This window comes from Geospiza fortis, unplaced genomic scaffold, assembly GCF_000277835.1.
Source record: "Geospiza fortis unplaced genomic scaffold, GeoFor_1.0 scaffold443, whole genome shotgun sequence".
Lineage (NCBI taxonomy): Eukaryota > Metazoa > Chordata > Aves > Passeriformes > Thraupidae > Geospiza > Geospiza fortis.
Genome location: NW_005054335.1, coordinates 2,727,949 through 2,740,738, shown reverse-complemented (window position 1 = coordinate 2,740,738; position 12,790 = coordinate 2,727,949). Strand labels below are relative to the sequence as shown.

Genomic DNA, 12,790 nt, shown 5'->3' with positions numbered 1-12,790 from the left:
AAGTGGTGATACAGAAGTGTGACAAAAAGGGACAACCTCCCCCACCCCACAGCCCCTCTATAATCAGAAGTGGAGAAGCCTCTAAAGCAACTGCAGCAAGATTTAGATAAGAACACTGCAGCAAGCAAACGCGTCTTTGTTAGCTTCTAGGAAAGGACAGTCTTGTGCAATGTTTAGTTAAAGGCTTATACCACTTGTAAAGGTTCTTGACTGAACAGCAGTCTAGTTAAAATTTCCTCCAGTTCAGTGATCAAAGTGAAACAATGCCTAAAAATTCAGGACTGTGCAATCCTTGTTTTATGAAGATAATTGCATTTTTGTCGCTGAGGAGTATGAAGAATTAAATAAGACATAAATCTGTCTGTGAAATGAACAGTTTTGAACAGTACATGCTAAAGGTCTGTCTGTTCCACAGTAATTAGTGTTTCATTGTACTTTTTTAATTTGTTGAATTTACAAAACCCACAAACTTACAATTTAGAAAATGTGTGAAAAACAAAGAGACAAAGGACTTCAATTGCTAAAGCTGCCTTTTATTTTGAGTTTATTTTCTCAATCTTAAAATCTTTTTACGGCACACAGCATCAGAATCAGCACCTTTGCTTTTACAAATTACAGAGAAGCTCTGTCAATTTGTTTCTCTAGTTTCAACTTTTAAATCATGCAGAAAACCTTACTCTTTGTTCCTTTTTTCTATGAAAGGCTTAACAGCACATTGCTGCAACAAAATCATATTATGGGGGTTCCATTCACAAAATAAATTTACTGCACATTAGATGCTGATTAAGTAATTTCATCATAAATGAAAACTATAATGCAAATGCATATATATACACACACACAGTGCAGCTTTTGTTTTGTGCTACCTTATCTTGGTTTTTGTTATGCTCCAGATCACAACAGTATCATTAGCGCAAATTAATGAGATTTAACTGTAAAGTTATCTTTTAACACCAATTGGACATATTTCAACTAATTTAGGCCACTGTAATGAATTAATTTTCAGCATCTGTCTTGGCAACTAATTTTGCAAGCTCCTCTTCAGGATTAGATTTCTTCTGGTTTGAGATAGCAGGTAGGACACAGCTTGGTTTTAGATGCTCTCCTGATAGACCAGGCAGGAGAGAATAGAGGATCTGACTCTGAGAATGTCCTCTTTTCGGAGATCTGGAGACTGGAGCTGGTGGGAGAATAACTGCACCAGTCCGTAGGGACTTAAACTTCTTGGCATCCTGAGATGGCAGCTGAACTACAGGAAATAGGAAAAAAGTGCACAGAAAGTGAAAAGCATGGCATTTTTACAAATGATTTTGCAACTTCCTTTGAACTGTTGTCTCTTACTGAGTGTACTCAAGCCTATACTTGAAAAATGTGATCAAAATACTAATAAAATATCGTATTTTTGTATTCAGATGAAGATAAGCCTGGCAAGGGTTATCTTCATCTGAAGGAAACAACTCCAATGTTAAGTGATTTACTTTTGATTTAGTGACCAGTAAGTATTGAAAAGTTCAAAAATTTAGTTTTGATAAGCAGAGAACCCATCATTTGTCTGGAGGAGACTTGGTCTGTTCGAGAAATTTTCACAATACAGTTTCTCATTAGAAATCACAGGCTGACTGTAACAGAAGTGTTCCATGGGAATATATTATTTCTAACAAATATGCTCTATCACTGATGGTAAATGCTGATCAAAATCTAAAGATGATGAAATGGAAGAATGTGGGATGTTGTGTCTGGGATGTTGTTTCTCTAGGCACAGTCAATCATAAACAGAAGTCCACACATGCTCTGCTATTCACAGGCCACAAAAGAAGCCCATTACCCTGTAGCACACCAAGACACAACAAAACACTTGAGAAGCACACCCATTATGTATCTCTGTTGTTGTTTTGTAAGAAACTGTGTATTTAGATCATCCCTAATTTCCAACTCACAGTCACTAGTGTAACATTGTTTGTGCTTCAAAGCTAATATAGTTCTGTATTTTCTTTAAATTGAAATCATCAGGCTCCTTCATTCAGACAACTCACTAATTTCCTGATTTTTTAAAAGGAAAATTCAAAACCATAATTGTAGACCTACTTTCCTGGGCTCTCACTTTATTGTGAATTGCATTAGCTTTTTTTAATTTTATCTCTATTTTATTCACAAGCTCTTTGTATATGGACAGTTTTGTTTCTTATAGTTTAAGCATATGAAGAGTTCTTTCTGGAGCTATATCATCTCTGTTTTGGCAACAGAATCTTGCGATGTTTTACATTCATTTTTCATTGGTTGCATTCTCATTGCATTTGTGATTTCCTTCCATCTGTGTATTTGTGATGAATTATCTGAAAGGCTATTAACACTTTCCTCTTCAGTGTTCTAGCTGGAAATTTTGTGCTTCATTTAATTTGCCCCACTGAAAAGAAATGTTACCTCTCTAATGTCAGCAGTGGACCCTCACTGCATATATCTGTCTATCTATCTATCTATCTATCTATCTATCTATCTATCTATCTATCTATCTATCTATCTATCTTAATCATCTATATCTAATCTATATCTATATTTATACCTATATCATCCATCTATCTATCTATCTATCTATCTATCATCTATCTATCTATCTATCTATCTATCTATCTATCTATCTATCTATCTATCTATCTTAACTATACACATGGTGCAAAAGAGGCTAAAATTCTTGTCATAATCCCCTGTGGCATGCACCTTATAATAATTTAATAATTGATTATTTATTTTTAAGGAGCAGTACTTTTCTTAAGCTTACCAAGTATGGATTTAGGGCAAAGCAGGATCTTTATAGAGAGGATTTAGAAACTTGGTAGATTCTTTTCTTTTTAAGCTAATTTCAATTACTATTCAAGTTGTGATTACCTGAGCAGATAGTTTTTACTACAACTACCTGGCTTCTAGCAGTGTACTGTAATTCATGGGTCATATTTAAGATTCATTCATGTTCAGAAATTCCGTAAATCACTTCTCCTTTCCACGAAAAACACCCAAACCATTAATACTTTGCTTTAGTTCGTGCTGAATTTGTGTCAGTCTGGGAGGGCTATACACAATAAATGAGCCCATTTGTTTTCTGGCACATGGTAGAATACTTTGAGTTCACTGAAATTCTGATGTGCATTCAGCAAATGTTGAGAGGCTCACCTGTGTCCCTCTTTGGAACATAGTCATATGTTAATATATTCAAAGTTCACAGCTGTGTGAAAAATATCTATAACATTTTATGTGCTTTATGTACATAATTAAAAGCTTTAAATTATGGACTTAAGTAGGCCAAAACCACTGCAGCTTAACTTCACCCCCATGACAGAGCAGCCATCACAAACTCATGCTCATTCAAAGAATCCAAACATCAGTGCTTTCCACATTGTCCCACATACTGTGCTCAGTTTAGGATATTCAATTTAGGATTTCAGGGCTGGTACACAGATGGCTCTGAAACAATGCATATCACGACTAGTATTAGTACATGTATTGAAACACACGAGCCTGGACCCAGAGCTGGCATCTGTGGGAGGCAGAGCCCTTACGGCCCCAGGAGCTACACACAGGAAAAGCACAACCAATGATTCACACAGAGGGCAGAGTGGTCACCAAAGACCTGAACAGCAGGAGCTACTGGTTCAGGAAGCCTTTTCCACTCAGCAGAGACTCTGGAGTGGCTGCTATTACAAACTGCAGAGGCAAAAACAAGGCTGTCAGAAGGGCATTGCCCAAGGAATATGGAGTCCGACAGAAGAATGGGTCTTAGACTCCCCTCCCTTGCAAGCAGTGGACAACAGTGGCCTACTGCAGTGGTGTGGGTGCTTTGTGGAATGCTTTGCTGTTAACTTGGGAAAGAAGAAACGTCAAATCACGATGAATAATGGCAAAAAACAACCCAGATCTCCAGAAAATATTGTTAAATGACCTGTGGAAAGAGATCTTAAGTTTGTTTTTTAAATTTGTTGTTTGTGGTGTTTTTTTTCCCAGCAATTAATAATGTCACCTTTTTGTGCATCAGACACGTTGTCTCCTCTGATGCTTCCAGAAATATCTGACCTTCTTAACTACATGAAGAAGTGAGAGCAGCAGAGAGTTCTCTAGAAGTTCCATATTTGTTTGAAGATTTTTTCTGGCATTTTGTGGGGAGTGTGTGACAGTCTGTTTTCCAGGGGTTGTTGGAAGTGTTGCATGATGAGATAGAAACACTGTGTAGGGGATGAAGCAGCAGCCTGCAGAACAGAAGATGCAGTCTGTGCTGAGGCTACTCAAGAAGTCATGTGAGAGATCTCTGGCCCTGGGAATATCTGAAGGGTGAGAATTTATTGTTTAAAATCACTCAAGTACTCTTCCCAGGCTACTGTTTCATTCCTATTTTCCTCTTTCTAATGTGTATTTTAAAACATTTTTACTGAGAGATTTAGTAAGTTCTTCCTTCTTTTTTCATTGCCCTTCCTTTTTGGGGGGAGATACTTCTTCTTTTTCTATTTCTGAGTAGTTTCAGTTCTCATTCTAGTTTTTGCTTATTTTATTGTTCCACCTTCTTGGTAGTGGTTTGATTTGTTTTTTTTTTTTTTTCTTTTTTTCCTTCTTGTATTTTTAACACACATCTTGTGTATTAAAAATACTAGAGAAAACATAAATATTTATACTCAGACTTTGTTGTTGGAGCACTTTACCTGGATAAAGGCTATGTCCAAAAGGATAATACTTTTAGGGCTGGATGGAGGATGAGTGTGAAATCTCATACTGAGATGAGACTCTGAAACAGTAATTTAGAAAGCTTCATGAGCGAATATGTCATTTGTGTTAACAAATGAAATACAGTCTATTTTGCAAATAATTTTGCTTTTCTGTTACTGGCTTGAACTAATGTTCAAGCAGTAATGGCACCTGGATAAAAGTGCTGTGTTAGTTAAAAAAATCATGATTCTTAATTGTGACAATTGTATCTTATTTGTAAAACAGTATTTGGCATGAGACTAGAACTAAATTCTTGACCAATTGTATGAATTAATGCAAGAACAACAATTATTAGAAAAGATTTTTTAAGGATTTTGCTTACAACTATGATTTAACTAGAAGACACAGAGAACAGGAGTAGAAAGCTTAAAAACCAGAATGCTTGGACCTAGGGTTTTAAAAGAAATCAAAAGCAATTAAATTGTTTTCTTCTTTCTGAGCAGACAGAGAATACCACCTCAGTAATTCAAACACCTTTTCTTCTTCCTGTCTCATGTAGAAAACAGCAGCAGCACAGCATTCTGTATATCCCCACCCAATCTGATGGTCCCTGTAAGGCTGCCTCTGCCTCATTTCTAGCAATATTGTCATCACCGCAGATTTGCTTCTGACATTCAGATTATAAGTGTCAGGGAATCTTAAATATAGATCTGAATGCTTTTGGACCTGCCTGATCTGCAGGATGACAGTCAGAAAACTGTAAATCCTCATCCAGTATCCAATGGAGATTTGTGCTTTGTGGAGCACAAGAATGTGAGGTTAGGACACTACTGGGAGTAGAGCTGATGTCCATGTATGAAGAAAACTCCAGCCTGGAACAGTCCCAGTCTTGACACTCTGCTGGGACTCTGGAAGTGGGGTGAAGCTCTCCTGCTCTTTGGGACCACTGCTTCCCCAAGCTGAACATGAGCCAATAACGTGCTCATGCAGAAATACAGCCAACAGCAACTGTGGCTGTATTTCAGGAAGAGCACTGCCATCAGATTGTGACAGGTGATTCTTCACCTCTACTCAGCTTGGGTGAGACACATCTGGAGTTCTGAGTCCAGTTCTGAGGCTCCCGGTACACAGAGGGAGGGGGACATCCTGAAACAGATCCAATGGAGGGCAATGAAGATGACTAAAGGGTTGGAATGTCAGCCTCAAAAGGGAGACTGACAGTGCTGGGGCTGTTCAGCCTCAAGAAGAGAAGGCAGCTCAAAGGATCTTGTCAATATGTAGAAATGTTTGATTGTGCGGAGTAATGGAGAAGGAGACAGACTCTTCTCAGTGGAGCCCTACAGAGGGAAAAGAATCAATGGCCATAAATAAGTACTAAGAAACTTTTTCCTCTGAGGGCAGTCAAACACTGAGAGATGACCCAGATAAAGCATGTAGTCTCAATCTCCATTCTCAGAGACATTTAAAACGAAACTGGTGTGATCCTAGGCAATGTGCTGTAGGTGACTTCTCTGTGGACATGAGGATGGACAGTCTCCAAAGGTGTCTTCCTACCTCAGCCATTCCATGATTCTGTGAAAAACAAACATGAAACCTCTCTCAAGCGCTCAGACACTACTGATGGAGGCACGCAATGTGATATAGTAACTGATACTTGTCTGTACTTACTTTTGTGAGCACTGTGGTTGGGTATTGGAGCTAGGCTGTTCTGTACAGGAATAACATTTTTCATTTTGTGTTGGTCTATGGACATCTGTCGAAAACTTCTACCTGTGAAAGAAAAACAAAATTATTGTGGAAATAATTGTAACTAGTGTGGTGCACTGTGCATTTCTGGCTCCCAGAAAAGAAAACTTACTTAGTATTTCTCAGAAATATGTAATACCAAGAAACCACTGACTGAAAAAAAAGAAGCTGTTGCTTAGTTCACTTTACACTCACAACAAGGACTGATTTAGTACAACCTTCACATATACCCTTATAATTTCCTCTCGTATAATATAGCTTTAGGTCTTAAAATGGGCACAGTTTATTAGCTAGGTCTCTGTAAGAATCTTTGGACTCTAAATCTGTAAAATTATTCAAATAGATGATTTGATTTCAAAATTGAAGCTTTAGTTTGCAAAATGTCCTGATAGGGTCTCAGCCTTTATAAGTATTAAAACAAAACAGAGTTCAACTGCTGGTTGAAAAAGGACATTGAAAGCTATTAGCAGCAAAGATGAGCTTTGAGAGGGTTTTGTTGCAGATGAAAGCACATCATAACTGATAGAAGGCTATACTGATCCTTATTAAACCATGTTTATGGCAGTATCATTTTCATCAAGAAGAGTATATACTGGAAAAGGAAAGGTTAGTTGGTTAATTCTGGCAGGTAATTGTTTAAGATTAAAGTTAACTTAGGTCTGATACTATTAAAAAAGACAGATGTTAGATGATGTAATGCATTTTATCGCATAAAGGACACGTCTAATACTGAAAAAAGTAGAAACTCAAGCACCAAGTCAACATTTTTACCAGATCTTTTTCCTGAGCTGATCTTATTCTGTGATGCTTGCGTCCCTCAAATTATTTTTCTTGTTATCACCAAGTCTGTGATGAGCCATGTAACAAGATGTCTTGGCAAGCAGCTGCTCATCCAGCATGGCTTTGCAACATAGCTCATTGAAGAGCAGGCATATGCTCTGTCAGCACACAGGGACAAGGGGAGACACGGGGTAGATGTAGCAGGACATCCTAAGCAGGAGGAAGAGATGGAATGACATTAATTGCCATTCTGGCTTTGCAGCTGGTCCTTGAAAATACCTATGTGTTGTTGGGCTTTGCAAGATAAAGCTGTAGAAAAACAGTTTTCTAAAAGTTTTCTAAAGGTGCACAGAAGTATCTGTCAAGGCTGCTGTAACTACATTGATGACTAAACAGATTCTGTGTGAAAGGAGTTACTGTGGTGTTGGTCAGGCAAACCCCCATGTTACAGTGCAGCCTTCAGCCCCGCACGGAGCAAGGCTCTAGTCTAAAAGCCACAACAGTTGACAGACATTGGGTCAGTCTGCTGGATCCTGTGGTTAAGCTGATGTGTTTGAGCTAAAGCATGAAGAATCTTGCATGAAGAGTCTTGCATGAAGAATCTCTGCTTAACAGAAACAGACTTCATATTGGTTTCCCTGTGTTTCATTCTTTAACATCTCTAGTGTCTAGTTGGTAAATTTCTTCTATAGACCTTGCATCCACTTTGCACAACGGACTAAATATATCAATTCCAATATAGCAGAGAATCGTTTGCTGCTCTCATTAGAGCAATTCAAGATATATTGGTTTCTGTGATGCTTATGCTGAGAACTAACGGCTTATTGTGTATGTACCATTATGGCTTTGATGATGGGAGGTTGTTGTTGCTATCAAAAGATATGTTCATTTCATAAATGGGATATCTGTCAGCAAAACAATGGTACAAAACATAATCATGTTTGCAAGGATTATATGAATGCTTGGAAAAGAATCCTTGTTAAAAGTTTTGGCATCAAGTGGAAGTTTTCTTCTACTTTATCACTTGGAATTCTCTACTTCCACTATTTTTCCCTGTAGAATGTAGATGGGAGTATGTTTTGCAAAAAGAGATGATTGCAAAGCTCATAAGTAAATGCTTCAGATTTTTGATGCTAGCTCAGTACTGTGGGTAGCAAACTCATGGAATTTTGACAGTTTTTAGTATAGACTGTCTCTGCTCTTCTCAGTGGAGGGCAGTAATTCTGAGAGAAACCAATGGCACAGTAGTAAGGTAATTCTCATTGCTACACACAGCAACCTCTCCCCTTTGTGTGAGTGTTAATGTTCTGCAAGTAAATGGACTCATCTTTCATTCCCAGGAGCACAGATAATAGAACAAAAAACCTCCAAAGGCTTTGACACATATATGTGCCAGCTGCCTCTGTAGCAAGTGAGCACAAAAATTAGCTTTGACTTTGACAATAGACATGGTCATGCAAGACAATCAAGATTCTGTGTCAACAGAGAAAATAATTTTAAAATTGCATTTTCTTAGATTATTGATACCCATAGTCCTGGCCTAGATTTTCAGTGATTAGGAAATTACATGTAGTCCCCCCAGTCATGAACTAAGAAATGAAGTATTAACATTTCAGTGTCTTCAAAAACCGGGTGTTGTTTTTTTCCCCCTCAGCTAACTCTCCTGCAGAAAGAAAGAAAAACCAATTAAAAAACGCAACCAAACAACAAAAAACCCCACAAAAAACCCAAAAAACAAACCAACCAAAACCCCCTCCAAAAAACCCCCAAGCCAAACAAAACAAAACAAAACAAAACAAAACGAAACGAAACGAAACAAAACAAAACAAAACAAAACAAAACAAAACAAAACCCAAACCCAAAAAAAAAACCCAAGACCAACAATAAGCCAACAAAAACCAACAAAAGATATTTTTCCTCAGAGAGGGGGCTGCCTGCACAGCCTTGCTGGCTGGGCTGGAACCAGACTTTGCTGCTGATCCCTGTAAGTCCTGCAGGCACAGCACACTGGAGACCTGAAAGCCATGGAGTTCATACAGTAAATGGAGTTCTAATTCACAGAAAGTCAGGTGGCTTTAATTACAGGGGAAGACAGATTTAAACCACACACATAGGCATGAAGAGGGAGAAGCAGATCTTTTTATCACGAAGAAATGTGAGACAATATCTGTGTTGTGCAATGCATTCCTGTCAGACACTCTCTCCCTCCTTAGGGGATTTTAATTCACATGTTTCAGAGGAAGGTCCTTTTTGCCAGCTACAGGCATAGTTTCGTTCTTGGAAAATGGTATTAAATGTTAAAATGGAGTTGGTACAAAGAAAACTGGACTTAAAGAAGATTCAGGCTTTTTATTTTCTGAGAGAGATAACAAACTGTCAGAAATAAGATAACTTACCTTCCCTTTGGGCATTCAAAGATGGCTGCCATTAAAACAACTAGATTTTTGTCATAGGTTTTCCACAAAAACATTTTTTCTAGGAAAACCACCTATCCTTCTGTCCAGAGCAGACAAGGATTTAGCCATTTTCTTAGCACTGTAGTATACTACAATATTAAGAAAAATCTATAATCACGTTTTAAATAACATGGTAGTTACTTCCATATCAAATGTATAAATAGTCTCGCAAATACCAACAGGAAATTTTCCCAGAAATACCTGTCCTCCAGTTTGGTTTATCCAGCTTGAACTCATTCTTGCTACTGCTGTCAAGTTCAATAATCTCAAATATCTTAGCCTCCCTGTACCCTATTACAGTGAGGCTGTAAAGTAGCCCTGCAGGTATTCGTGTGTTCCACATGTGAGCTCAACCTTGCAGAATTCAGCGTGGAAGGAGTCGTGCAGGAGCAATCATTGCTGGGCATGTGGAGTCTCGGGCTCGTATGGTTGAGTGAGCAGCTGAAGAGTGCATAGTAAAAAAGTAGTGACACCTTTGGAGCAGTTCTATTAAGCTTTCAGGAATGTGGCCTGGCATCCAGGAAGTGGCACTTTTAAAGTAGTTCCTTTTTACACTAAAAAGCTATTTCCAGCCTTTATTTGCACAATGTATGTACAATGGCCTGTCATTCTGAAATTGCTGTCTCTGCTCTAGTTGTCAGACCTGTGGGCAAAGATTTGCTTTTTTGTAGTTCACTTCACTTAGATTTCAGAACAGTTTGCACTATCATGCAGCTAACTGGGGGGGCTCTTAGGGTTTCTGTTCACTCCTCTTTCCACTGAAGGGTAAGGGCTCATGTCTCTTGGGGTAAGTGTAGATTAACTCACTGTGAAATTTTTACTCCTTTTAATGGTATACTGGAAAGTTTGGGGTTTGCTTTTGCTTGCTTCATTTTCAGTTAGATATTGCAGTGGTTGGAAGGTATGCTAGATGTGTTTAATTTCGGCATGGGACTAATCCCAAAGGAGATGAATTTGGAGACACTGATATGTTAAAGTAAACTCCAGAATGCAGGCCAGCCAGGCAGATTCATTTAAACATGGACGTGAGTCAAACAAAACACTAGATCCCAAATCCAGCCAAACTCTGGTATCAAGCTCACCTTAGAATTCTAATGCTCTGCTTCATTACTGCGGCATTACAACTTCCAGACCACAGCATAAAAGCATTTGTCCCATCTCTGTAAATTTAGCAACCTGAATTCAGCTTTGGAGCAACCATAAGAACAGCACATCAGACCAAAGAGCTGGCACTCAGGGTGTATTCAGGATGGGAAGGGGTGCCACTGCAGCCTGGAGGCAGAATATAACTATGGGTAAGGGGGCATGGCATAAAGCTGTGCAGCAAAGCACCGGTCCTGGCTGGATCCAGAAGCAGCTTTCAGCACAGTTAGAGATTTGAGGGCAAGACTGTTCCCTGGCACATGTACATCCAGGACTAGATGTGGACACAAGGCAGCAGGTGTGGTAGTGGGTGTTAATGTGCAATTCACAAAGCACATACATATTACCTGGAGGCACTTATTGCTCAGGTGCCTTATATACTTCCTAGATACCTGCATTTTTGCTTGCTCATCAGACCTATTAAATTTTCTATTTCTCCTAATTCTCTTCAGCTTCCAACTGATGTCCCACCCACATGCTATCTGTGATGGCCACATAAAGGAGACACTGAAAAAAAAATTTAAAAATAGAAATGTTATTCATCCCTACTTTTTTTCTGACTCAATTTGCCGCATGAGTAGATATAATAGGATTTAGGATATAGAGAAGGAAAAAAATTACCTGATAGAGAACTGGGAAGCGAGGGAAGGCAGGGAGGGCACAAAAGCACATGGTGAGACCTATCAGAGTCTAAGCCATTCATCAGTTTGTCTGAAGAAGTCCTAGTACAGACTTTGTAAGAGAGCCTTTGGTTAGAATCTGTGTTCCAGGAATCATCCAGCAAAGCCTGGCAGCTGTCTGTGTTGTCCAGCAAGCTGTGGTCACTGCTATTCTTTTGAGATTTGAATGGAAAATGGTGGGTACTGGAGCTGGAGGAGAAGCTTGACATTTTTCTCTGGGAAGCAGTTAGGAAGGAATTGCCTGCAGTGATTGGGGGGAAGCTCTGGGTGGTGATGGGTGGGAGTCCCTGACATACTGATTTCTTCTTTTCTATGAAGTACTTAGTGTCTGTGCTTTTTCTTTTAAAGTCAGGGGTGGTCTTACACTCATCTGGAATGTCTTTGCAATTTTTATTCATAATGCCATCAAAATGGGTGATGATATCATCTACTTCTGAGGTCTCTTCTCCAGGATATCGATCCCTGCTTCTCTCCTTCTGACTGGTTTTCTGATCATCTTTCTTCTTTTTGCAAGAGAAGATCTGGTTCAGCATACTGAATCGTCCTTCTTTCTTTATAAGTCTGTTGTTCTGGGAGTGAAACTGATGAACTGACTCAGATCTACTGGAAACACAAAACAAAATGTGATGTCAATACTACCAAACAATGAGAAAATACCAACTGTGTTACTCCATTAAAGAAGCAATATTCTGTTCAGATACATTTGCATGGCTGGTTCAAGAAAATTAGGATCCCAAATTTGTAATTAAAAGACTGAAAATGCTACTGTGATAATTCACTCTTTCTTATAGGTGAATTGTCTTACAATTATCTTAATGATTGTAACTTAGCACAGCTATCTGGGAAAAAAACAAACACATTTTTGTGGCTTCAGTATCTACCAGATGTGTAGATCTAATGATAATGAAAAGTACATGCTGTGATCTTTTAAATCAGGTATTTGTATTATGCCATACTTGGAAAAAGGTATTTCTGGTCATTGCAAACACTGTAAAAAAAGGCACTAGTTCACCATTCTTACTGTCCCTTTCCCCTTTCCTTTTTACTCTTTCCTGTTTGCCCTTTCCCTTGCCTTGCTTGTGCTAAAGAGGTCCAGCACAGTTTCAGATTGGTCAAGATAATTACCTACACTGGTGCTGTTGCCTTTTCCAAACTAGAACTGAAACTCAAGATAATTTTAGTATGGGAGGTAATATAAAAGTGGGATCTTTATTGAAGGCCTTCAGGGGCAGTTATGGAAAGATGTCCACAAAAGCCCCCCCCCCCCCCCCCGCGCCACACCCCCTCCTCTCGCGTTTT

General features: G+C 38.8%; 1 protein-coding gene across 1 annotated transcript in view; it reads right to left on the bottom strand.

Moving 5' to 3' along the window:
- Positions 1-534: 534 nt before the first annotated feature.
- Positions 535-12,790, bottom strand: part of ANKRD55 (ankyrin repeat domain 55) — a 46,443-nt gene continuing 34,187 nt past the window's right edge. Inside the window, exons 9-11 of the mRNA XM_005422019.3 lie at positions 11,433-12,094; positions 6,355-6,456; positions 535-1,249 (exon numbers count right to left, since the gene is read on the bottom strand). Coding sequence (XP_005422076.2) covers positions 996-1,249; positions 6,355-6,456; positions 11,433-12,094 — 1,018 coding nt within the window. The 3' untranslated portion in view covers positions 535-995. The remainder of the gene's footprint in view (positions 1,250-6,354; positions 6,457-11,432; positions 12,095-12,790) is intronic.